We start from the raw sequence: 26,160 nt of genomic DNA on the forward strand, positions 1-26,160 counted from the left end.
TACATGAAAACATGACTGAGTATTCTTGTTCCACAGTTTGGGTGGAGTGGCTCAGTGGTTAAGACCCTACCTTGTGTACCAAAGACATCATGGTCACAAGTTCGATTCCACCCCTGGCTAATTGTACTTGATTCCATTGTAAGTCGCTTTGGATAAAAGCGTCTGCTAAATGACATGTAACGTAATGTAATAACTCTTATCTCTCTTTTTTATTTGATTTTGAAATGTTAAAATATATTTTTGATCCACATGCTCATTTATTTAGAGGAGGGCTTTTATTTTGAAGTGGCGGATGCAGTAAATTCTTATGTGATTTTTAAAAATCAATCATCAAATATTTAAAAGAAATCAAATTTATTGTGATTTCAATTTAAAAGTAGGGACATTTTAATGATGAGAAACAACAATAACAATTATAATAATAATAATAACAACAATAATATTATAATAATATAATAATAATAATGATAAGAAGAAGAAAACGATGAAAGACTGAGCTGATGTTTGTTTAAAGGGAAACTTCAGGGTTTTTTCAGGAGAACAAGCGAGAAACAAACAAACAAACAAACAAACAAACAATCTATCTGTTTAAAGCTTCAGCGTTTGTCCTGACGTTGGTCTGTGACTCATTCTGATGTTTGGACAGGGTTCTGGTGTTTGGAGAAGATTCTGGTGTTTGGAGCAGGTTTTGATGTTTGGAGCAGGTTCTGATGTTTGGAGATGGTTCTGGTGTTTGGAGCAGGTTGAGGTGTTTGAAGAAGGTTCTGGTGTTTGAAGGTTCTGGTATTTGGAGCAGGTTCTGGTGTTTGGAGTTTCTGGTATTTGGCAGCAGGTTCTGGTGTTTGGCAGGTTTTGATGTTTGGAGCAGGTTTTGATGTTTGGAGCAAGTTCCGGTGTTTGGAGCAGGTTCTGGTGTTTGGAGCAGGTTCTGGTGTTTGGAGCAGGTTCCTCTTGGTTCCTCTTGGTTCCTCTTGGTTCCTCTTGGTTCCTCTTGGTTCCTGGTGTCTCTGGTGCTCACAGCTCACAGCTCACTGACCCTCTCGCTCAGCGTCTCCAGCTCCTCCTGTTCCTGGTACCGCTCTAACCCGAGTCTGCCGCCGCGGGGGCTGCTGGGGTAGTCGAGGCCGCTGAGCTGAGCGTGGTGATGCCAGCGCAGGTCGTCGCTCTCATGTGTGATGTAGCGCTCGTTCATGCGCGTCTCCAGGTTCCTCAGGTCCAGCCACATCTGGTAGTCCTATTAACATTCACATGAGGTTTGGTTTACTGTCACAAGGAAACTGAAGTTTGTAAAGCGCTCACTCTCCCACACCAAAGTCCATAGAGGAAATCAGTGATTATAACATTCCACACACACACACTGCTGCCGCCATCACTTAGTAAAATTCAGCTTTTGAAATGATTCATTTAGACTTAACTCAGTGAAACAAAGTGACCACACGAGGCAGCAGAGGACCAGCAGCTACAATCACTGGTGTTCTCTGTGGGCTTTGGTGTGGGAGAGTGAGTGGTTTCTAAAAGTCTGTCTCACAGTGAGATAAAGACGTCCTTGTGGTGCCCCTGCTGGCAGGGGGAGGTACTGACGTGTCTCACCTGTAACCAGGGATGACTGAGTGTCTTGTCCACACTGTATCTCTTCCTCATCTTCACCTGCAGCAGGTTGTTGATCAGGTCGATCGCTGCAAGGACGGAGGGAAGAGAAGGAATCAAGGACAAGGGAGGGAGGCAGGAAGGATCAAGTGATGATGAGGATGAGGATGAGGATGGAGGGTTGTTCACCCTCCTGTCCACCGCCCCCCCCTGGCCCCCTGCAGTGAGAGGCCAGTCGGGCTAATGAGCAAAGCTAACATGATGTTAACATTTCTTCAGGGGTCAGCAGCTCAAACAGCTCTGAGAGGCCGGGCCCCTCAGGTCTGTGGGGCCCCCATCACATGGTATTATGCACATGAATAGACCCCAGCCCCACCCCCCGTCTGTCTGTCCGTCTGTCTGAGACGTAGAGCTTGGACAAATGTCCCTCTCACGTCTGCGGAGGGCGACATCCGTCTGTCCACAGCTGCTCTGACGTTCAACTGCGACGCTCACGCTTCGACTTTACCAACGAAGAAGAAATAATCGTAATAATAACAATAATAATGATGATGATGTTTATACTGTAAACATTAGAAAAAATACAGGAACTTTCAGTAGATTTCGGAACTTTAAGAAGTATATTGATCTACAGTTGGCCGTTCAGTGACGAGTTATGACGTCAACTGTGTCGTCATCATCCAACTACAGTCAGAGCAGTAAATGGAGAGTGTATCTGTGGGCGGAGTTTATCTGTGGGCGGAGTCTGACCCTCACTCATGACTGTGGTCCTGACGGCTTAGACTTCACTCACCTTCCACTGAGACCTTCTTCCAGGGGTGAGGAGGATACATGAAGGCCGCGTTCTGGATCTGATCGTTGATGTCTTCGTCCTCGTTGAAGGGAAACGTCCCGCTGAGACTGAAGCAGCAAACACACACACACGATCATCACCGTTTACATCTCACACCTCAAATCTTCTCAGACGAAGAAGAAGAAGATGAAGAGCGACCTGACGTAGATGATGACGCCGACCGACCACATGTCCAGAGAGCGGTTGTAGCCTTTGTTCCTCAGAACCTCTGGAGCCAGATACGCCGGCGTGCCCACCACCGAGCGCCTGAACGACTTCTCGCCGATGATCCGAGCGAAACCAAAGTCACAGAGTTTCACCTGCGGCGGGTCAAAGGTCACAAGAAGCTCACATGTGTATCATCGAATACGGGGAAGAATGGCTAGGAAGAGTGAAACCTGGTAAGACAAGGCCAAGACGGAGTCGCCCCCAAAGTTCACGAAACTGGGTGAAAACCTCTCACAGACCACGGTGATTCAAAAGGGGCGTGGCCACGGCAAGCGGCAAAATTTTTGAGAATTTGAACTGTAACTTTGTCGTACATTCACCGAACTGCTCGAGATTAGAGACTCAGTCAAGGGCAGAGCGCCACCTGCTGGCACGGCCTGCACAATGCTTTCATTCAGGATTATTATTCATATAAATATCTCACTAACAATAATCTGATCCACACACACACACACACACACACACCTGTGGAAAAGAGTCAGCAGAAGCGAGCAGAACGTTCTCGGGTTTCAGGTCACAGTGGACGATGTTCTTAAAGTGAAGGTGACGCAGAGCGACCAGGATCTAAAAATCACACACACACACACAGTGTTTAGGAGAAGAGTTGATGACAGCCAGGTGGCGCTCTCGAGCACAGGTGACAGTAGTGGTGCTGCTGCACCTGCGTGACCAGGAACTTGGTGATCCTCTCGGGCAGTCGTCCTTTCTCACTGGACAGGATCATCTCCAGCATGTCTCCGTGGAGCTTCTCCATGACGACGAACACTCGCTCCGGCGTCTCGAACATGCAGTCCAGGTTGACCACGCCCGGGTGGTGCAGACTCTGCGTGGAGGAGGTGAGACATGGGTTCAACGGGGTCAGTTCTGACTGAGCGCTGAGCGCCCCCTGCTGCCGAGGAGCAGCCTGACACACAGACGCTCACTCTCAGTGAAGACGCGGCCGCTTTTCTCTGCACACACACACACTTTACAGCAGGAAATGGTACGCGGTGCGTGTGTGTGCGTGCGTGTGCGTGTGTGTGTGCGTGTGTGTTGCAGCAGCAGCTCCTTCAGTTTGAGCAGCGCTGAGATATAACATGGATGTCACACCCCCACAGTGTTGTCACGGTAATGATGTCGTTCTCGACAGGAAGTCTCACTCACTGCCACCAGGTGTGTGTGTGTGTGTGTGTGTGAGTGTGTGTGTACCTGCAGGATGGCCACCTCGTTGCGCAGCTGACTCTCTTGTTTTGTGGGGAATCGGAGTTTGTCGATGATCTTGATGGCGACGTCTCGGCCTGACTTCCTGTGTTTACCTACAAACACAAGTCGGATTTTATTTAACCAACAAAACTAAAGATCACATGTGTTTTATTTTGCAACTAAAACCAAAGATAACATTAAAACATCGGTTTTATTTTGTAGGAATAACAACTAAAACTAAAGATAACATAAAAACATGTGTTTTATTTTGTAGGAGTAACTACTAAAACTAAAGATAACATGAAAACATGTGTTTTATTTTGTAGGAATAACAACTAAAACTAAAGATAACATAAAAACATGTGTTTTATTTTGTAGGAGTAACTACTAAAACTCACCTCCGTAGACGATACCGAACTGTCCTGAGCCCAGAACCTCGTCAGGGAAGATCTGATACACAGAGTTGATGTCCTGAAAAACACAAAGATGTTCAGTCTCTTCTTGTGGTTTGAGAAAGGACTCAACCAGGACCAGGACCAGGACCAGGTCCAGGACCGCGAGCTCTTCTCACAGAGCATCTAAATGACACATATTATCATTATTATCATTAAAAAGTCTGAAGAATTAATTAGCAGGTCATTTAAATACCTCTTCTTGTCTGCAGGCGGTGATGTGAGGTATGAAGTGTGTGTGTGATAAGTTGATTTGTCAGGGGACGTCTCTCACACACACACACACACACACACACACACAGACCTGACACTGACTCACTGTCTCATAATGCTTTCAAATGTCACTTTATCTTCAGTGAGTTCATCGTTTATCCAGCGTTTATTTGTTTTCTATAGGATCTTGTGTTTTTGTACAATTTATAATGGAAATCAGTTTAGCACCATTTTAACTTAACTTTCTAGTTACCTCCATGTGTAGTTGACACTGATTATCTATGAGATTAGCCTTTTCAACTAGCACTGTTGTTATATTTGTGGTTAGCTGTGTTGCTTATTTTTATGTGTAGCTCTGTGGTGGTTAGTCCTGTAGTTAGCTCTGTGGTTAGTTAGTCCTGTGGTTAGCTCTGTGGTTAGTTAGTCCTGTGGTTAGCTCTTAGTGTGGTTAGTCCTAGTTGGTGTAGGCTTAGTAGTTAGTCCTGTGGTTAACCTCTGTGGTGGTTAGTCCTGTAGTTAGCTCTGTGGTTAGTTAGTCCTGTGTGGTGGTTAGTCATGTGGTTAGCTCTGTGGTGGTTAGTCCTGTAGTTAGCTCTGTGGTTAGTTAGTCCTGTGGTTAACTCTGTGTTAGTTAGTCCTGTGGTTAACTCTGTGGTGGTTAGTCCTGTAGTTAGCTCTGTGGTTAGTTAGTATGACGGTTGCGGGTTTGAAGCCATCACAGCTGTGATGTTAAAATGTCGCAGCAGACTCCAGAAGACGAAGTTTAGGATCAAAACAAAGTCCTGAACATGAGTTGATGACAGAATAAATAAGTGACGATGGAGCTGCTGCAGGTCAGCTGATGAACGTGTGAGGTCAGACGGGAAAACACGGCGTAACCTCAGCGAGTCCAACGCTGAGCTCATCACCTGCTCCAGCAGCCGTCAGGGTGCTGTTTTTGTGCGGTGCACCCACTGAGTGTGACTACACAGCGTCAGTGATCTGCCACAGCTTTGACACCACAAGTGCAAAATATTTTCTCCTTCACTTGTCTGCAATCACGTCTTCCTCCCCCCTCATCAGCTGACAGCCTAATCTCACACCTCAAGCAAAGAGGACAGAAATACAATATTATGAACCTCCTCCCTGCGTCCCCCTCTCTGCCAGCTCGCTGCCTAATTACCATCCGTTGCCATGGAAACCATTTGGCTGAGTGAGTAATCACAGTAATCTCCATTTCAGGTGCTTGAAGACGCGCTCACCTTGGAGACGGTGAGGGACACGTCTGCGTGGAACTCTGCGTTCTCCGCCGCTAACTTTCGCATGAACAGAGTTTGTGGACGTTTGAATTCTTTGTGAATTAAACCAAACAGGAAGTCATTCTTCTGGGTTTGTGTGTACAGAAGAAGTTTGTGATATTATGGTCTGTAAGAGGTACTTACATCGACAGCATCTTTAACCACATCACAGGATATAATCTACTTCAGTCTATACAGTCTATGATGTCTTTAACAACATGAGATAAAGACGTGACTTTATCTCACTGTGAGACAGAAGTCTGTAAAACACTCACTCTCCCACACCAAAGTCCACAGAGAAAACCAGTGATTTTAGCTGCGGGGACACAGGAGCTGCTGGTCTGCTGCTGCCTCGTGTGGTCACTCTGTGTCACTGAGGTCAACAGAAATGAAATATTTTAATGCCGAATTGACAAAATCAGACATTTGAACTTGGTGATGGAGGCAGCAGTGGATCAACAACTCCTGTGTGTGTGTGTGTGTGTGTGTGTGTGTGTGTGTGTGTGTGTGTGAGTGAGTGTGTGTGTGTGTGTGAGTGTGTGTGTGTGTGTGTGTGTGTGTGTGTGTGTGTGTGTGTGTGTGTGTGTGTGGTGTGTGTGAGTGGAGGAGGAGTGGAAAGTGAGTGAGTGTGTGGTGGGAGTGTGTGTGTGTGTGTGTGTGTGTGGAGTGAGCAGAGTGTGTGTGGGTGGGGAGTGAGTGTGTGTGTGTGTGTGTGTGGGTGTGTGGGAGTGTGTGTGTGGGTGGGGTGGGTGAGTGGAGTGAGTGAGTGAGAGTGGAGTGAGGAGTGAGTGTGTGTGTGAGGAGTGAGCGAGTGTGTGTGTGTGTGTGGTGGAGTGGAGTGAGTGTGAGGAGCGTGTGTGTGTGTGTGTGTGTGTGTGTGTGTGAGTGTGTGAGTGTGTGTGTGTGAGTGTGTGTGTGTGTGTGTGAGTGTGTGTGCAGGGTGCGGGGAGTGAGTGAGTGAGTGAGGGAGTGAGTGCAGTGTGTGTGTGTGTGTGTGTGTGTGTGTGTGTGTGTGTGTGTGTGTGTGTGTGTGTGGTGTGTGTGTGTACTCACCACATTCTCTTGATCTGGCAGTTGGACACAGAGATGCTGATGGAAATTTCTTCTGTTGAGACACAAAAGTGATAAGATTTAAAACACAAAATATTCAGATCAATAACACACACACACGCACAATACAAGATACACACACACACACACACACAAAAAGATAGCAAGCTATACTGTATATGCTCTAAGTTACTAAGTTAATTCACTGTGAGACACACTCACTCTCTCTCACACCAAAGTCCACAGAGAAAATCAGTGATTTTAACATCACTCACACACACACACACACACACACACAGGTGTTGTTTCACTGCTGCCTCCATCACTAAGTTCAAATGTCTGATTTTCTAAAATTCGGCTTTTGAAAATCTTCATTTGGATTAAAATCAGTGACACAAAGTGACCACACGAGGCAGCAGAGGACCAGCAGCTCCTGTGTGTGTGTGTGTGAGATGTTAAAGTCAGTGATTTTCTCTGTGGGCTTTGGTGTGGGAGAGTGAGTGTGTCTCACCGTGAGATAAAGACGTGATCACGTTGTGATGAAACCCTGAACTGTCCCTTTAAAGGTATGAAGTGTATCAGCTGGTGACTCACTGTGTCCACTGTGGTGTGAACTGTGGGAAACTCCTGTGGAAACCGCCGGCATCAGAGCGTGTTGAATCGCCATCTCCCACATCCGAGCCACATCCTGGCCCACGCCCCCCACCTGGAGCCACACAACCCAAACAACAAAGATGTCACATGACGTCACGTCACGTCACGTGACCTGAGGTCAGCTCACCAGGACGCTGCTGCCGCTCACAGTCGAGTCGCCTCTCAGGTTTTCTCCCACGTAGTAAACCAGCGTCGCCGTGGCGATTTCAAAGCAGTGAGGGTTAGCTCCATCAGGAAGAAGAGAGACGTTCTGGGCCGGTTCAAGAGACAGGACCTCTGACAGAGGGATGTCCTGAGGACGAGGAGGACAGGGAGGACGAGTGTGAATAACTGCAGCATTGTTATAAAAGTGAGAGGAAGTTCATGTTTACCTTGTAATATTTACTTCCTGTGTCGCTCTGAAACAACGTGATGCATTTACTGTCCAGACGCCAGTAATGTCTCTTCCTCTGAAACACACAGACAGACAGACAGGTGAGGCACACACAGAGACAGACAGACAGGTGAGACACACACAGAGACAGACAGACAGGTAGGTACCAGAGTGTCTTTGCTGGTGTAGTGGACCATCCAGCCCTCCTTCATCACGTTGCTCGTCTTCCTCTTTGTGTGTTTGACCGACTGCACCACTCTCATCAGAGGGATGTTGTTACTGGTGGACGGACTGTAGGGGGCAGTATACACGTCAACACCTGTGCGTGTGTGCGTGTGTGCGTGTCTTTGTTGTACCTGATGGCTCGGTTGGACTCGTCCAGGTCGGGGTCGTGCAGGTCACAGAGGTCACTTGGCCCCGCCTCCAGCAGCAGGCCGCCCTCTGAGGTCAGCGCATCGTCCATGTCGTCCGACAGGCCGCCGCCTCTGTCCATGTCGTGGTCGTCCAGGCAACCCTCCACCATGACCACGTCAGACTCCGCCCCCGGACTGAGAAGCTCTGGAGAACAAGAATCAGTGTGTGGATGTTAGTGTGTGTGTTTACACATGTGTGTGTGTGTGTGTGTGTTAAAACCCGCCTCCATTTCTTGACACCTCCCCCAGGCAGTTGTTGGGCACTTTGGCAGCACATCGTTTATGACAGTTAAATTTACAATCTACGAAAAGAAGAAGAGACGACGGTGTGTTTTTATTCCACGAGAGACACTTTATAAAATCTATACAACGTCACATGATCACGTCTTTGTCCCACTGTGAGACTCAAGTCCAGAGAGAAGATCAGTGATTGTAGCTGCTGGTCCTCTGCTGCCTCGTGTGGTCACTTTGTGTCACTGATGTCAATCTGAACAAAGTTTGTCACAATCAGACATTAGAGGTTAGTGATGGAGGCAGCAGTGTGTGTGTGTGTGTGGGTGTGTGTGTGTGTGTGTGTGTGTGTGTGTGTGTGTGATGTTAAAATCACTGGTTTTCTCTGTGGACTTTGGTGTGAGAGAGTGAGTGAGTGAGTGAGTGAGTGGTTTACCTTTACACTGCAGCCCTTGTCTGAACAGGCCTTTCAGCAGCTTCTTACAGTGCTGACAGACGGTGGGTCGAGTGTACGAGTGGATGAGGAAGGTGTGAGGAACCTTGACCTTTGACAGCAGGATCTTGTCCAGTTCGATGGGACGGCCGATGTACGACTGGGAGCTGGAGCGACGTTCTCTGCCGGGGAAGTACTCCAACTGGTTCTTCTGCTGCGACCACAACACACACACACACACACACACACTGCAGTGAGAGGAGACTTACTGTAGCATGAAGTAATTCAACACAAATAAAACTGAGTAGAACATACCTCCATGCTGGGACTGACTGGAGACTAAACAACAACAGAGAGAGAGAGAGAGGGAAGAAGACAACTGGTTTAAATGTCCCAGGGAGACAAAGACACAAGATAACGTACAATTTAGTCGCACAAAAAAGAGTTAACGTAGAGGAAATTGTTGCACAACTAAGTCTAAAACTATAAATCATTGTTGTGTTTTAAGTTAATGTCGTCGTGTTTTACGTTCATGTCATTGTTGTGTTTTACGTTAATGTCGTCATGTTTTGCGCTAATGTCATTGTTGTGTTTTACGTTAATGTCGTCATGTTTTACGTTCATGTCATTGTTGTGTTTTCGTTAATGTCGTCATGTTTTTACGTTAATGTCATTGTTGTGTTTTACGTTAAATGTCATGTTTTCGTTAATGTCATGTGTTTACGTTAATGTCGTTGGTTGCGTTAATGTCATGTTTAAGTTAATGTCGTTGTTGTGTTTAACGTTAATAGTTGTTGTGTTTTAGTTAATGTAAATTGGTGTTTTGCGTTAGCGTTAATGTCGTTGTGTTTAACGTTAATGTCGTTGTGTTTTCGTTAATGTATGTTTTTACGTTCAAAAATGCGTCATGTTTTATGTTAATGTTTGTTGTGTTTTCGTTAATGTTGTCATGCGTTAATGTCGTTGTTTAACGTTAATGTCGACGTGTCATACGTTAATCGTTACGTTAATGTGTCATAATGTCGTTGTGTTTAACGTTAATGTCGTCGTTGTGTTTTACGTTAATGTTGTCGTGTTTAAAGGACGTGACTGACCAGTAAAGCATCGTCGGTGTAGTGAGGCGGGGATGGCTCTGCAGACAGGGGGCGCCCTATGTTGACCAGTCCCCCAGTCAGGGACACGTTGGACGGTCGGCGTCTCTTCACGCCGCTGCAGTTATTTGGGATCTTAAAGGCACAGCGCTTGTGATAGTTCAGACCGCAGCCTGGACACAGAGAGAGGACACGATGAGACAAGTACACTTCATCCATGATGTAACTGAACTGTGTTTTCTGTACCTTCACACTTGAGTCCCTGTCGCACGAGGCCCCACAACATCTCGCCACAGTGGTCGCAGAAGGTCGGCGCTCGGTACGAGTGGACAAAGAGACAGTGTGGACGGATCTGGAAGTCCTCCACTGTGGCTGACGCTGCAGTCAAAAAGACCACATTATTTTACCACAGTGTTTTCAGCTGTTTCAGTGTGGACGCAGACGTGTCCTGAAACCATGATAACGTCAAAGTGGTCGCGAGTGATGAGCAGCAGCTGCTTCTGTGTGTGTGTGTGTGTGTGTGTGTGTCAGGTGGAACCAGGCCCGTCATCACGACCATCTGAGCCCAAACATCCACCAGCTGTTGACACAAAAACTCAGCTGGTTTTCCACTGAAGCACCGCGGCGTCCCGCTGAGACACTGAGCAACAAACTGCCGGAGCTCCCGGAAAATAACAACAATAATAATAATAATAATAACAATACTGTGAGTAAATGAAAAAAACAAACATTTTGTCCACTTTCAAAAACAAGACGTGCAGTGGACCTTTAAATCAGGAAGTCATTGTCTGAAACCCGAGGGTTCTATGAAGAGGTCCCAGAGGGTTCCCAGAGAAGAATAAATGAAATATGAATATAAAGTGGCTATATATAAGTGGCTCTTTGTTGGTGTGGATGGTTCAGTCTGTTTATTAGCACATTAGCATCACAGCTATAAAGGCCACTAGCTTAAATGCTAGCGTGTTAGCAATAAAGTCTGCTAACTTAAATGCTAACACATTAGCGATAAAGTCTGCTAGCTTAAATGCTAACGCTAATGCTAAATTTTGTTTTATGGATTAGGACCTGTTTTTTTTAACAAAATGAAAAAATAAAAGACGCGTAAATTCTGAGAAATTAGAAAAAAAAGAAAATAGAGAAAATAAAAACAACTGGATCCTCAACTCTTACTTGTGATCGCACCAAAGCTCGAGGACAAGTGTGTTCAAATACCATCGCTCCCAACACGCCAAAATCGCCTCAGAGTTTAGCTCCACCCACTTCCATTTTTCCACGCTTTCAGACATAAATTAACACCAGGACTGATGCGGTCGCAGAAACACATGAGTTCTGGGGCATGTTCAGACCCTCAAAAAAAACAAGGATCAGAAAGTCTGAACACACAGGAAACAGACAGAAGGAACAGGAAGTGCAAACGCAGCCGAGCAGGTGAAGCACAGGTGGAAAAGAGACGCTCACACACACAAACAACAAGAAGAGATGACAGGAAATGACATCACAACAACACAGCGAGTTCACGTGTGTGAGAGTGAGTCTCAAGTGTTTGTTTGGCTGGCTCGTGTTTCTGGCAAAGCATGATGGGTAATTTGGGAGACGTCTTTTGTGGGTTGTTGTTTTTTTTCATCCAGTTCTCTTATTTTTGCCTCTGTGTGTGTGTGTGTGTGTTATTTTTGAATCTTTCCCGCTGCTTCTCTCACACACACACACACACACACACACACACACACACACACGTGCGCTGTGGTCCTCAGCAGAATGCGTCTCTGATTAGACTCATTCTGCCCGCAGGAAATTACCAACATTTATTCAAATTATTGTTTATGGCTTTTGTTTGGAGGCCAACATACGTGAGGAAATCTGAACAACTGTTATTATATGCTTCATAAACTCTGTGTGTGTGTGTGTGTGTGTGTACTCTGTGGTGGAATTAGGAGCATTAAAGCAAAGCCCACAGAGAAAATCAGTGATTTTAGCTGCTGGTCCTCTGCTGCCTCGTGTGGTCACTTTGTGTCACTGACGTAGATGCGAACGAAAGATTTTAAAAGCCGATTTTTACAAAATAAGACATTTAAACTTAGCGATGGAGGCAGCAGTGTGTGTGTGTGTGTGATGTTAAAATCACTGGTTTTCTCTGTGGGCTTTGGTGTGGGAGAGTGAGTGCTTTACAAACTTCAGTTTCCTGTTGGAAAAGTCTGTCTCACAGTGAGACAAAGACGTGACCATGTTCTTAAGATGTCGTAGACCAGGGGTGTCAAACTCAAATGAGCCTCTAGGCTGATCAAGAGGGGGCCGGACTAAGTGTTCAGTAGCAAGAACTTGAAATTAAAACACAATATTCCATCATGATATGGCAGTTAAGCTTTTCTTGACGATTTTTTCAAAGTAAAAGTGCTTGTTTTGATATGGGACAAAATAAATCTATAATATCAAAAATGACAAACATATATATGTGATTTCATTTAACGTTGTTTCGTGTTATAATTATGACCGATGTCTTCTTATTAGTGTTGAAAAACATTAGCAATTTTTAGCATGTTTAGCATTATATTCTGTCTGTATTCTATATTACCTCTGTGTTTAAAAGAAGACGAGGTTGTGGGCCATGTTTTTATTGTAGCATGATCTCAACATGTCATTGACTGGGGGGCCACCAGTTTGACACCTTAGACTTAAACTGACGTAGACTTTGCTTAAATCTGATTGAGATCTGATTTTGTCACTTCGACTTCGACTAATCCTTTGTTCAAACTGACCTCAGTGACATAAAGTGACCACACGAGGCAGCAGCAGCTAAAATCACTGGTTTTCTCTGTGAGGTTTGGTGTGAGAGAGAAAAACATTGATTTATATTGTGAAATATAGATATATGGTTATATAGATGAGAAGAGGAAAGTGACTGAATATAGAAAATAATCAGAGGTGTAAATTCCCACAATCCTTTACTGTTTTTTTGTGAATTATAAACACCTTAAATCCACATGAACACAAACAGGAGAAAAAAAACGGTCCCTGGTGAAATTCACACTGAATAAAATCTGTTTCCAGGAAACATCAGGATGTTGTTTTTGTTGTTGTTGTTGTGACCAATCAGCTCGCTTGGCTGGAGCTGCCTATGACATCATCGCAGGTTCATTTCCTGTTTGTTACTGTGTCGGAGGAGGAGGAGGAGGAGGAGTAAGGAAGATTGTCAATGAGAATAATGAATAATGAAGAGAAGGACAGGAAGACTTTCAGGTGAAGGAGAAGAGAACGAGGGTGAGGAGGAAAATGATGATCCCTAAAGTATCAGTCTCTATAACCCTTGGTCTTGTCCTGGCTACAGTACCTAAGTGGCTTGGTCTTTTGTTGGTCCCAGGCCCTAAAAGACTTAAGGTCTGGGTCCTGTCCTGGTCTAGGTTCCTCAGAGTTATTGTCTTTTCATGTCTCGGTCCTGGTCTTGGTCACTTAAGAATCCTGATCTTTTGTTGGTCTCTAAAAGTCTAGGTCTTGAAAACTTTAAGAAGAAGAAATTGGTGAATGAAGGAAGAAGATGAAGATGTAGAGATGTAAGTGGACAAAGGAAGGAGAAGAGAAACAGCCTATATACATGGTGTTAAGCCCCTCCCACCCATGAGGTCACGCTCACCTGATAGGACCGCCTCCACCAGGTCTCCCTCCTGGATCTGAGACGCAGAGCGCAGCAGCTGCAGCACGTTCTCTGACGCCGGGTCATGACGGAACAGCAGGATCTTCTCGTACAAACCATAGAAGCCGCACTCGGGTAACTGACGGGGACAGAGACAAGAGACGTGATTGGACGAGAAGGACTGAATGACGGATGACACGCCCCCTCAGAGTGTAGGTCCTGAAGAACTCAAGACACCGTTTAAAAGACTTGGTTCCTGAAGGTCTTGCTCTTGTCTTGTCCATAAAAATCTGGGTCTTGTCCTGTTCTTGGTCCCTAAAGGTCTTTGGTCGTTTCTTGATCTTGGTCTCTAAAGGTCTTGGACTCCTCTTGGTCTCTGTTCCTAAAAGTAGTGGTCTTGTCTTTGGTCTTTTCTTGGTCCCAGGCCCTAAAAACCTGGGTCTTTTTTTGCTGCTCAGTTTGTTTTTGTGATCTTTTATTGGTCTTTGTTCCTAAAAGCCTTGGTCTTATCCTGGTAATGGTCCGTAAAAACCTTGGTATCTTCTTGGTCTCTGTCCCTAAAAGTAATGGTCTTGTCCTGGTCTCTGTCCCTGAAAGCCTTGGTCTTGTTGAACATGTCAAACATCATGTCCACACAGGGACAACATACTGAAGGCTAGCTTCTTGTCGTCACATGTAATGATTACTGGTCACGTCTTTTTCTGTGTGTTTTATTTTGAAAGGTTACTGTTCTTCCTCTCAGTTTTCATCCATTCATCAAAAAACAACTTCAGCAACATCTTCCTGTGAACAAACAAACAAACAGCAGGAAATGACATGTTGACGATGTTTTCAGACCCCTAGTGGTGGATTGTGAGTATGCAGGAGACGCAGAGAGTGACACAGATATCGCCCTTCAGAATAAAAGCACAAAATTGTGTTCTTGTGAGCCGTGCTGAGTTTGGTGTTTGTTATTCACTCGTTCATCATCACTGTACATGTGAGCAGAAGAAAAGCTGAGCAGTGAGAACTGTCACCATGACGACCGGTCATGTCGCATGATGCCATTTATAAAGGGGTGTGTGTGTGCGTGTGTGTGTGTGCGTGTGCATCCCCAACAGATGAGAGGGTATTTGACAAAAGACTGTGATGAAAGGAATCAGAGAGCTGATGAATATTCACACACACACACACACACACGTTCATGTTGGTGTCTTTGTGATCTTACCGGCAATTAAATAAAAAGAAATAAAAAGAAATCTTCTAAACATCAAAGCAAACACTGTCGTGTGGTCACTGTGTGTCACTGACGTCAATCTGAATCTGAAGTGACAAAATCAGAGGTGTGTGTGTGTGTGTGTGTGCGCGTGTGCGTGTGCGTCTCACAGTGAGATAAAGACGTGATCATGTGACACAGATGAAGACTGAGCCTCCATGTTGTGCTGTAGGGGGCGCTCACAGTGATTCACAGTTCTTAAAATAAAAAAACTGACTTGGACCGTGGAACCATCGTGACTCACAAGGGTTTTTATCTCTGATGTGAACAATGGTACGGTCCAGTGAATGGTACGGTCCTGAGCTGCAGTACACACTGAACACTTTCCACAGGCTGTTTTGTTCTCCGAGAAATGACCTTGACTGCGCGCACACACACACACACACACACACACACACACACACACACACCTATGCCTCTCTATCAGTAATAATAAAGCTGTGTTTCTGTCAGTAGCAGTTCCGTCTTGTTGCCTGGCAACTGATGATGATTGCGGCTGTGAAGTGTCCTTCTGAGGGCCATTATGAGACACACACACACACACACACACACACACACACACACACACACACACACTGAATGGAGCACAAGAGAACAGATGTGTGTGTGTGTCATTGTTCTCGGTCTTTCATCTTCACCATTTTCCTCCATCCTCTTTTTCATATCTCTCTCCCTCCCTCTCTCCCTCCCTCCCTCCCTCCCTCTCTCTCACTTCAATTGTGACTCAACAGAAACTCGTCAAACGCTTCCTCTGTCCAGTCTTGGTCCAGAGACACATGGACGTCAGACGAGCTGAGAGGAAACAGACACTTTAACGTTCACTCCACAAATTTAAAGGGATAGTTCCGTGTTTTTGGACAGAGACTCAAAGACTTCAAAAACTTTAACTCGTGGAATCAAATCAGTGTAAATCTACAACGTCTGTAAACCACTCCCACACACACACACACACACACACACACACACACACTCACTCACACTCACTCTCCCACACCAAAGCCCATAGAGAAGATCAGTGATTTTAACATCACACACACAGGAGTAGTTGATCCACTGCTGCCTCCATCACTAAGTTCTAATGTGTTCATTTGTGAGTTTGGCATTTAAAAATCCTTTGTTCAGATTGACCTCAGTGACATAAAAGTGACCACACGAGGCAGCAGAGAGGACCAACAACCTTTGTGTGTGTGTGTGTGTGTGTGTGTGTGTGTGTGTGTGTGTGTGTGTGTGGTTTACAAACGTCCGTCTAACAGTGAGATAAAGACTTTGTAGACTTTGTTAGGACTTGACTTCAAACATAACCGTTATTTAGACGTAGAAGGTTCAGCTCCATCACACTTTCAGCAAGAAGAAGAGAAACCTTTGAAGTTGCTGCTGTGGAAAGTTTCTAAGTAAATGTTGAAACACATGGGCTTTCACACACACACACACACACACACACACACACACACACACACACGTGACCTGAAATCAGTTTTTGGTGCATTTGAGTGTTAATGTTGCATGAGTGAGCGGTCACACAGGTGTCGCTGAGGTGTGTGGAGGTGACCTGCTGTTCTTATTCTCGTGTGTGTGTGTGTGTGTGTGTGTGTGTCTCTCACTAGCTTGTTGTTCGATATCTCCTTGTTGACATCGCACACCGATAGATCAGTGGCATCAATGGGGGGGAATTGTTTTATTGTTGTGTTTTAATCCCATCAGTCACTCGTAATCCTGTCCTAGTCCCCGCTTCATCCACATCTGGACCCAGAGTCTAATTCTTATGATCGAGACTAAATGACTCAGATCTGAAGTGTAAAGTGTGGTTTTATGAGGCTCTGACACACACACACACACACATACTGTGAGCGCCCCCTGCTGCTGAGGAAAGAACATAATCTAACCCACTGAACAAGATACTCAATCTAAGATTATCTACCTTTTAGTTCATAAACCACTCACTCTCACACACCAAAGTCCAGAGAGAGAATCAGTGAGTTTAGCTGCAGGGACACAGGAGCTGCTGGTCCTCTGCTGCCTCGTGTGGTCACTTTGTGTCACTGATGTTAATCTGAATAAAGATTTCCAAATGCCGAACTGGCAAAATAAGACATTTGAACTTAGTGATGGAGGCAGCAGTGTGTGTGTGTGTGATGTCAAAATCACTGATTTTCTCTATGGACTTTGGTGTGGGAGAGTGAGTGGTTTATAAAAGTCTGTCTCACAGTGAGATAAAGACAAGTGAGTGAGTGAGTGAGTGAGGAGAAAAAACAGACGCAGCAACAGCGAGGTCACGCTCAGTGTCTCACACAGTTACTGGGTGTCGTTTGTGAGATACTGATGATACTGATCAATACTTATACTGACAATACTGACCTATATTGATCGATACTAATGATACTTATACGTACCGATACTGATACTGACAATACTGATCGATACTGACGATCCTGATACTGACCGATATTGATCGATACTGATTGATACTGATGACACTGATCGATACTTATACTGACGATCCTGATACTGAATGATATTGATCGATACTGATCGATACCAATACTGATACTCACACGGACCGATACTGATCGTAATTGGTGCTGATCGATGCTGATCAATACTGATACTGATTGATACTGATTTACTACATAAGTCATAATAAGAGAAAAAGGGAATCAAATCTGATGAAATGAGTGATAAAACTTTTAATTAAACAAAAAAATATGAAAATGTATTGGAATTTGTTCTGATTTTCAAGAGTGAGCAAGAGAGAGAGAGAGAGAGAGAGCACATTCACAGTAACAGTGTGTGTGTGTGTGTGTGTCAGTGTAGCTTCATTAGCAAGTGCTTCTCAGTTCAGCTCAGTTCATGAAGCAGAAACCAGAGAAAATAACAATCATTTAGTGATTAAATCTGTCGATATTGAAGTTTACGTGAATAAAAACACGTGAAAACGCTTCTTTGTGTTTGCTTTGTCTGTGTGAGCCGCCCTCGTAAAGCAAGGACCTCCGCTACACTGACAGACACACACACACAGACAGACACACACAGGCAGAGCAGCGCTGATGACCTTGTTGACCTCGGGTTGATCAGCTGATCTGTGTCACATTAAGGTCGTCATGGTGTCACACCAGAGTTCAGCCAATCACAAAGGTTAAATTGTCCAGTGACAGGATGACAGTGAGTGTCGCTATAGCGACGGCATCATCGCCTGTGGCTCTGAAACATCTATATACATGTTATTGACTGTGTGTGTGTTTCCATTTGAAACAGTCTTGAGTTTGGGTTCTGACTTAGCTAACCGCTAATTAGCTAACATGGCTAACAACACGTGTTTTCTAGATGAGGTAGTTTCTCCAAAGAACTGCGAAAAACGTGCCGACAAACTTGGATCAGATCACAAACACAGAATCCGATTCATCCGTTCATTTCAGCACGTGACTCGCGTTCATGTGCGACGACAAAGGACTCAGTGTTTTCAGCCGAGACAATGATCATGTGACTGACACAGTGACCCACTGGAGGCGGACAGACCATAAACAGACACATAAAAACGAACAGCTGATGCATTCATTCATTCATCCACAAAGAAAAAGAATGATAAGTTAGCAATAGTCACCTGACATTAGCAACACATTCTGTTAAGTTAGCGAAGGTGGCTAGGTCAGCGCCATTGATCAGGACAACAGAGAATTAGCAAACATTAGCACTACATCACTAGCTTCACTCGTTTGTTTAATGTTAGCAACATGTCATTCGCTTTATAAAACATGCTAGCTACGTTAGCCTAGAGGTGGAGAGAGAGAGGAAGAGAAGTAAAAAGCTATGATGAGAGGGTGAGAGGATGATGAAGATGGATGAAACCTCAGCTTCTCATCACATGTGGAAAGTGAAAGTTATAAAGTCATGAGAGGGTGAACAGTCACGTGACATCATCGTTTCTGCTTCTTTTGTGAACTATGTTTCACGTTCACAGGATTGATTGACAGCTGCGGACAGGCTTCCTGTTTCCAACTTCCTGTTTTCAAAAATGGCGCCGTGACAGTTTTAGGAATTGTCCCTTTACAGCTGAGCCCTGCGCTACTTCACTGAGGAAACTTTTCTTTTCTTTTCTTTTCTTTTCTTTTCTTTTCTTTTCTTACCTTCTGGTCCACGATGGAACACGCCACCTCCCGGACCTGACTCAGGCTCAGGTCTGCGGCGTCCAGCAGCACCGGCTCCCGGCTCAGACCGATCTGGATGTGGAAGGAGAGCACACCAGCACCAGCACCTCCTCCTCCTCCTCCTCCCCCGCCGCCGCCGCCGCCTCCTCCGGTGCCGGTTCCGGCGCTGGTTCCGGTGCCGGTGTTGCTGTTGTTGTTCCCCCCTGAAAAGGGGAGCGGACTGGGCGCACGGATCAGCGGAGGCGCGCTCATGTGAACCTTTTCTCCCCGGTGATTTCAGAAGCTGCTGCTGCCAAGAAAACTGTGCACGACGATCAGAGAGGGAGGAGAGAGAGAGAGAGAGAGAGAGAGAGAGAGAGAGAGAGAGAGAGAGAGAGAGATGGAGAGAGAGACAGAGACACAGGGAGAGAGAGAGAGAGAGAGAGAGTGGAGAGGGGGAGACAGAGACACAGGGAGAGAGAGAGAGAGAGAGGACACTCACAGAGAGGAGGAGAGAGGGGAGACAGAGACACAGGAGGGGTGAGAGAGAGGGGTGAGGGGGAGGGAGAGGGACACTCACAGAGAGAGGGAGAGAGGGGTCAAGAGGGGGGGGAGTCCAGGAGGAAGAGGTCAGAAACAAGAGTTTCCTCAAACAAGGACGAGTCTGAGACGAGGAGACATGATGATGTGGAGAGGAACAGAGACAAGAGTGATGGTCAACAAGAGAGAGGAGAGGAAACAAGAGGGGAGGAGAGGGAACAAGGAGAGGAGAGGAAACAAGAGGGCAGGAGAGAAGAGGAGAGGGAACAAGAGGGCAGGAGAGAAGAGGAGAGGAAACAAGAGGGCAGGAGAGAAGAGGAGAGGGAACAAGAGGGCAGAAGAGGTGAAGAAACAAGAAGAGAGGAGATGGAGGAAGTAAGGGAGGAAGCAAGGAGGAAACGGATGGGAGTGAGTAAAGTCAGGAAGGATGTGGTGGAGAGGAAAGGAAGGAAGTTATTTTCACGGACACATTCTTATCTGTCTGTCTGTCTCTCTCTCTTTCAGTCTGTCTGTCTGTGTCTTTCTTTCTACCTGTTGCTTCTGTGATGCTGCTGTCGGCTCAAACACAGAGTGAAGTGTGCTGGTTGCTAGGATACACACTCTTGAACACACACGCACACACAGGCACACACACACACACACACACACACACACAGTCCTCCCACGCTTCAACCTTGCCTCCATTTACTTCCATTTATTCCAAAGGATGATGCCAGACTCGTGGCATATGTGTGTGTGTGTGTGTGTGCGTGCGTGTGTGTTCAGACTCACACAAAAGAACAAACAGCTGTTAATATCAATCATAAATGTTAATAACACGTTTATTATATATGGTTTCATTGTAGGTGCAGTACGCCACGTCTCCATGGTAACCGCTGACTGTCGTGTGAGCGCCCCCTGCTGCTGATGGTTGTCTCACTGTTGCTGTTGAAACAAATCACTTCCTGTGTGCAGCATGGGGAGTGTCACCGGGTGACACGAACGCTCCGACAGTCGTCGTGGGGTGAGTTTCCCTTAAGTTTCTTCTTAAACATTACCTTAGTAACGCTGCAGCTCCGGCTGGTTCCATACAGGGGGCAGTGTAAGCACATGTGTGTCATATAAATCATAATAACATCAATAACGTCGTTCTTTTTAGTGACATCATATTTAGAATCAGTTACGTTTTTCAAAACAATTGTGGTCACATAAAAAACCTGCTTTTGTGACACGAATAATGTTTTGGTCACGTAAAAAATTTACTCGTTGACGCCGTCTAATCTCGCTGACGCTGTCTAATCCGGCACCCTTTCATTTTTCGGGAGGTTACAAAGTTACATGCTGCAGCTTTAAATGTCGTAATCCAGGCTTTCTCACAGATTATTATTATTATTGTTATTATTATTATTGTTGTCATAATCTTGGGGATTAGCAGGTGCCGTGTGTCCTGTATGAAGGACACAGGAAGTGAAGTCAGACAATAATCCTGTCCTTCATCAGTTCGCTTCACCTTTTCTAAAATTGTCCAATCTAAAGAGATGAATGTGTTCATAGCGTCCACTGCGTCCACTGCGTCCTCAGCGTCCTCAGCGTCCACCGGCTTGTTTTTCCTGTCAGTGATTCATGAGCTCAGCTCCCTGTGGATCCGCCCACTTTTCATCCTTATTTATAGTTTCATGTGTTAAAACAGAACAACGACCAACGCTGAGTCACAGCAGAGGACGATTCATGAGACAGACACAGAGAGAGACAGTCAGACAGACAGAGAGACAGACAGTATGAAGATCAGCAGCTTCAGCAGAGACACAGTCTGATCTGTCGTCTCAGTCCTGTGTCCACCAGTGTCTCCAGGGACATGAGACCAGCAGCTGCTGATCACATGACCTGATCACATGACCCGTGTTTCCATCCTAGTGTTGGTTGAACTCATGTGTGTGCAAATCAAACATTTGTGTGTAAGTGAGTCTTTAACTGTGTGACTGTGTGTGTGTGTGATTAGTTTGACGTCTATTATATTTATATATATATAGTTTGTTTGTTTTTTCACTTTAAATTGAGGAAGAAACTATTTTAAAAACCTCTTTCACGTCATAACAAAATAAACAGGAAACACAAAGATGAAACGATAGATAATGCAGTACAATCCATAACGTGCACTTTTGCACTTGCCAAAAAGTGATCCCAGCTCCTTCTTATTAACATAAAGGTTTTATTCTGCCTCAAAACGTCCTGATATCACTCATGAGGGGAATATTTCACACACCAAGTCGCTCATCTTTGAGATGGAAATGCAACCCATAACATGTTAGTTTCCACTTGCTAAAAAGTGAACTGTAACATTATTTCTGCCTCAGAATGACTTGGTTTCATTCACGCTGCTAATATTTGGCAGATTATACCTCACAAAGTCCCTTTTTCCTGTTAGAATAGCCTTAAAGGGCCAGTACAGCCGTCACGTGTGATCACTGTGGCTCAGAAATATAACAACATTAAAGACGCGCGTGTTTATTTAACCTGTAAATCATTAAACGCACTGTTGTTTTAAAACGTCTGACTTTTACACATCAGAGTGTTTGTCCTCAAACACACACACACACACACACACACACACACACTCGCACTCGCACAGAGACAGATTTGACACCCACCACCCGTGGTTACAGTTTTACAGCCTTCCTCCCTCTGTGGGTGTGATTCCCGTCACTGTGGGGTGTGTGTGTGTGTGTGTGTGTGTGTGTGAGTGAGTGAAAGTGCTAAAAAGCCGCCGTCTCTTCCCAGTAAACTCCGTGTCGTTGTTGTGTCTTGTTGTGCAAATGTTTTGAGGGAAAGTTTGCCGACGCCGGCGCGCGGCGAGGTACAACAGTGTAGTGAGAGCGGGCAGCGGTGGGAGGGGCTGGTGGCGGGAGCCACAGGGAGAGCGCCAAACGCGTCTGCAGGTCACAGGTCACAGGCCACACCTCCAGCATGTTACAGTTGGTCCAGGTAAACACGCCATTGTTAAAGTTTCAGACGACAAACGACCGTGTGGAACGAGACGCGACAGAGCGACGACGGAGCGCGTCCTAACATGGCGGCCATTCCAGAGTTTGCTTTACTGTGCTTGACGACTGAAGGCCCTGGTACACTTGCGCGTCGAGGTCCTGCAGTATCCCACTTTCACCATCGGGTGGCGGTACATGCCGGTGGGAGTGGCTCACAGCTGAGAGGCGTGTCAGGCAGCAGAGAACGCGTGGTGTCAGCCGGTTCAAGGGTCACCAGGTCGACGCTGGGATGACTTAATACTCACACACCCCCAACACGTGGTCATTGTTTGTCTGTTTTTGTCTCTTTGTGGTTGTTTTGTGTCTTTTTTTTATGATAAAACATTCCGATGTTACAGTAAATGTTTACGATATTTACCCGCTGAAGAAATGTCGTTGTTTTGTCGCGTTTGTAAATACAATTGGTTTTATTACTGTATTTTATTGATGGTTTTGTGTGAAATAATTCGTTTTTTGTGTTGGAATGTGTGGAGGGAGCTGTGTATGGTTGTAGTTGCTTTGTGTGAACACACGAGGGCGCGCCATACACATTCAATGAAGGAAATCTAGGGATGCGTGCATTGCATGCTGGGAGAGAGAGAGAGAGAGAGAGAGAGAGAGAGACGCTACTGTGCTGATGCTACCACCGAGCAGGATTATTAACACTTTCTGGAAGAAGTGCAGTTTTATTGTCACAGACACACAAGTGTGTTTGTGTTTGTGAGTTGTCACGACAGGGTTCCAGGACAGCGGCGACCGGAGCAGTTGCTGTCTTTTGTTTGAACTACTGAGCACTCCGGTGAGTTATTGGGTTGCTATGCTAAGTTGCTAACCGCTACTCACATTTTCAGTTCGTTTTAAATGTGGAATGTTGAACTTTTGTTTTCGCTATATAAAAAAACAATGGGAGTCGACCATAAATATTATAGAAATGCCGTAACGAGTCGATGTGCTCGGTTTTCGGTGATTAGTTGACGTGAATAGCGGCGATTTTCGCTGCGTCACTTCCGGACGCCATGTTCAATGTTGTCGAGTTTAAGTGGCTGCGTGCGCGCGCGCTAAACGTCATGACATGTGCACGTGCATGTTTCCCCCCGGATTTGTTTCATGTAAATAATGTGTTTTAGTTCATTGTGAAATGATTGAAGTTTGTAAATGTGAACGAGAGGCACGATTGGTTAGAAATGACAATGAATTTGTGTAACATGATTTAGAAAAGACAGGTTTTTAATGTCTCATGATACAGTTGCTCATTATTTTGTACAGAAATTGATGATTGTTCGTTAACTTTATGTTGTGCTATGGCAGAAGTTGCTGAATCTACATCGAGTGGACAGCGTTGATTGCGACCAGGGTTTCCGTCCGAGACGGGCCGGGATTTGAGAGGACCCAGTATTCTCCACTCGCCTCGTCTTCACGGAGAGTGCACCTGGAGCAACACACATACTACCCGGGTAGCACACATGCACACACTGACTGACCAGGCGTTTATATTAACAGCAATAAGCTGTCAGAGGACACTGTATTTTGGTCTTTTGTGTTTTTATTTTTTTGTTAATCCATGTGGAGATTTTGGCGTCCACACCGTCACATGAAAAAAGAATAGAGCTGAATGATAGACAGCAGATTCATTTGATTTAATAATAAAACATAAGGTATTAAAGTAAGAAATCATTGTGTCAAGTATGTGAGTGAGAAAGCTCGCCTGTTATTTTTAACATATATTAACGAGTTGGTAACAAAAGGCCTCCTCAGGAGAAACACCACATATGTTCCACTGCAACACTTTGGAATAAATTACCAAACAGTCTTTATTTAATCATCTGTGAGGCTGTCGCCTCTGTGCGCCGCGCCGCCGTCTCCTGCTCCACGCTGCAAAAGATGACGAGACGACGACGTCCTGGAGAACATCTGGGACTAACTCACTGTAGTCCACTTTAATCTGGTTTATAGTTTCATTTAAATATTATTATTATTATAGTTTTAACATATAATGAAATACTCTCTGTTCTTATGGATTGTTAACCTGTTCACAAACCATAAAGAGAATATTTAGACCAACAATGGTTAGAATATTCTCTTTGTGGTTGTTTAGGTTTCTCTGTTTGTAAAGGTATTCTGTCTCATTGTGGTTGATATGTGTCTCTTTGTGGTTGATATGTGTCTCATTGTGGTTGTCTTGTGTCTTTTTTGCCTTTTTTTATTGAAGTAATTTCACCTTGACAAGGTCCTTTTGTGTCTCTTTCTATTTATTTTATTATGTCTCTTTCCAGTTGTTGTGTGTCCCTCTGTCCAGTTGTTGTGTGTCTCTCCGTGCTTGTCTTATGTCTCTTTGTCATGCTTTTGTTTGTTCATGTTGCGTAGAATCAGAAACGAAGGACTCTGAATGTTTGTACTTGGACCAGAGAAATGAAAGCAGAGGTTTTTGTCGTCTCCTCGCGCGACGCTAAAGTAAGTCGACAGGTTCCAGCACAAGATAAAGTCACGTAGAAGGCGTGTCATCTTTTACAGCACAGGTCCATCTCGTTGTTCATCGACATATGTCGGAGGAAATGAAACATGAAAGCTGACAGCTCCTGCACCGCCGCGCGGCTGCAGGCGTCGGCACTCGTCAATATTTACATAAAACTCACCAGGGAAACAGCTAGCATGAAGGAACGGGTGTCATTTTCACCCTGATATTCATAAGTGTGTGTGTGTGTGTGTGTGTGTGTGTGTGTGTGTGTGTGTGTGTGTGTGTGTGTGTGTGTGTGCGCGCGCCTCTGGGTTATGGCTACAAACTGCTGTTGCTGTAACTTTGACACTTTGTGTTCTGCTGTTGTTGCCACTTACGCGTAGATTGTTACACTTACGTTTGGTTAAAATTAGACGGTCAAATTATTAGGGACACCCATCATTCAACAGCTGGAAACATTATAGCATCTATGACCTTCAAAATAAACCATCAGTGATTGTCTGCTGCAATACAACGCATTATGTTTTATTTAGGTGTACTATGATCAATAACTAGATATCAACCTGCAGGGTCATGTTTTAGTGTGGATGAACAGAATCTGAGACTTTTATTTTGAAAACGTCATGGTAATTTTTAGTGTGAATGAACAGAAACCGATATGTTTATTTTGAAAACTTTATGGTCATGTATTAGTGTTGATGAACAGAAACCAATACTTTTATTTTATTTATTTGTGGATGAACGGAAAATTAGACTTTTACTTTGTAAACTATGTGGCTGTGTTTTAGCTTGGATGAACCCAAATTAATTTTTCTTTTATTGTGAAATTGGGGGATTGTTTTTTTTAGTGTGGACCAACGCTTCCTGACTTTTCAGTCGTCATTTCTTTTTTCATAGAATTTTCCACCACAACTGCTTCCTGTTGACATCTGACTGGTCATGTGACCTGTGTTTATCCAGGCGTGTCCGTGTGGACAAAGTAAAAACACGTCTGTCTGTCTGTCTTTGGTCTTTGAAGAGTCCCCTCAGTTTCTCACCTGCTCAGTGGAGAGAGAAACGAGTCATTTTACAAACGCTTACGAGACGCACAAACGTGTTGTTTCCTGTTTCCACGAACGTGGGAAAATGTCAGAGGTTTTTTTTTCTCCA

The 26,160-nt window shown here is 44.9% G+C and overlaps 1 protein-coding gene and 1 long non-coding RNA gene across 3 annotated transcripts; one reads left to right on the forward strand and one right to left on the reverse strand.

The window, feature by feature from the left end:
- Positions 1–915: 915 nt before the first annotated feature.
- Positions 916–19,354, reverse strand: prkd1 (protein kinase D1). Its single transcript, XM_044048129.1, is given in 22 exon segments — positions 916–1,234; positions 1,591–1,676; positions 2,381–2,487; positions 2,579–2,739; positions 3,113–3,211; positions 3,309–3,470; positions 3,836–3,942; positions 4,228–4,300; positions 6,825–6,838; positions 6,841–6,876; positions 7,416–7,527; positions 7,603–7,767; positions 7,847–7,924; positions 8,016–8,139; positions 8,205–8,406; positions 8,486–8,563; positions 8,929–9,139; positions 9,241–9,264; positions 10,020–10,189; positions 10,263–10,394; positions 13,642–13,780; positions 19,018–19,354. Coding segments are annotated over 22 exon segments (2,766 nt in total). The 5' UTR covers positions 19,291–19,354; the 3' UTR covers positions 916–1,021.
- Positions 19,182–24,820, forward strand: LOC122783381. Of its 2 annotated transcripts, none has more exons than XR_006362043.1 (3): positions 19,182–19,308; positions 20,403–20,560; positions 23,865–24,820. It is a non-coding gene; the product is annotated as an uncharacterized LOC122783381 (long non-coding RNA). The 2 variants fall into 2 exon arrangements; XR_006362042.1 differs by lacking the exon at positions 19,182–19,308 and adding an exon at positions 19,911–19,965.
- The last annotated feature ends 1,340 nt before the right edge of the window (positions 24,821–26,160 follow it).

Source organism: Solea senegalensis, linkage group LG16 (assembly GCF_019176455.1).
Source record: "Solea senegalensis isolate Sse05_10M linkage group LG16, IFAPA_SoseM_1, whole genome shotgun sequence".
NCBI lineage: Eukaryota > Metazoa > Chordata > Actinopteri > Pleuronectiformes > Soleidae > Solea > Solea senegalensis.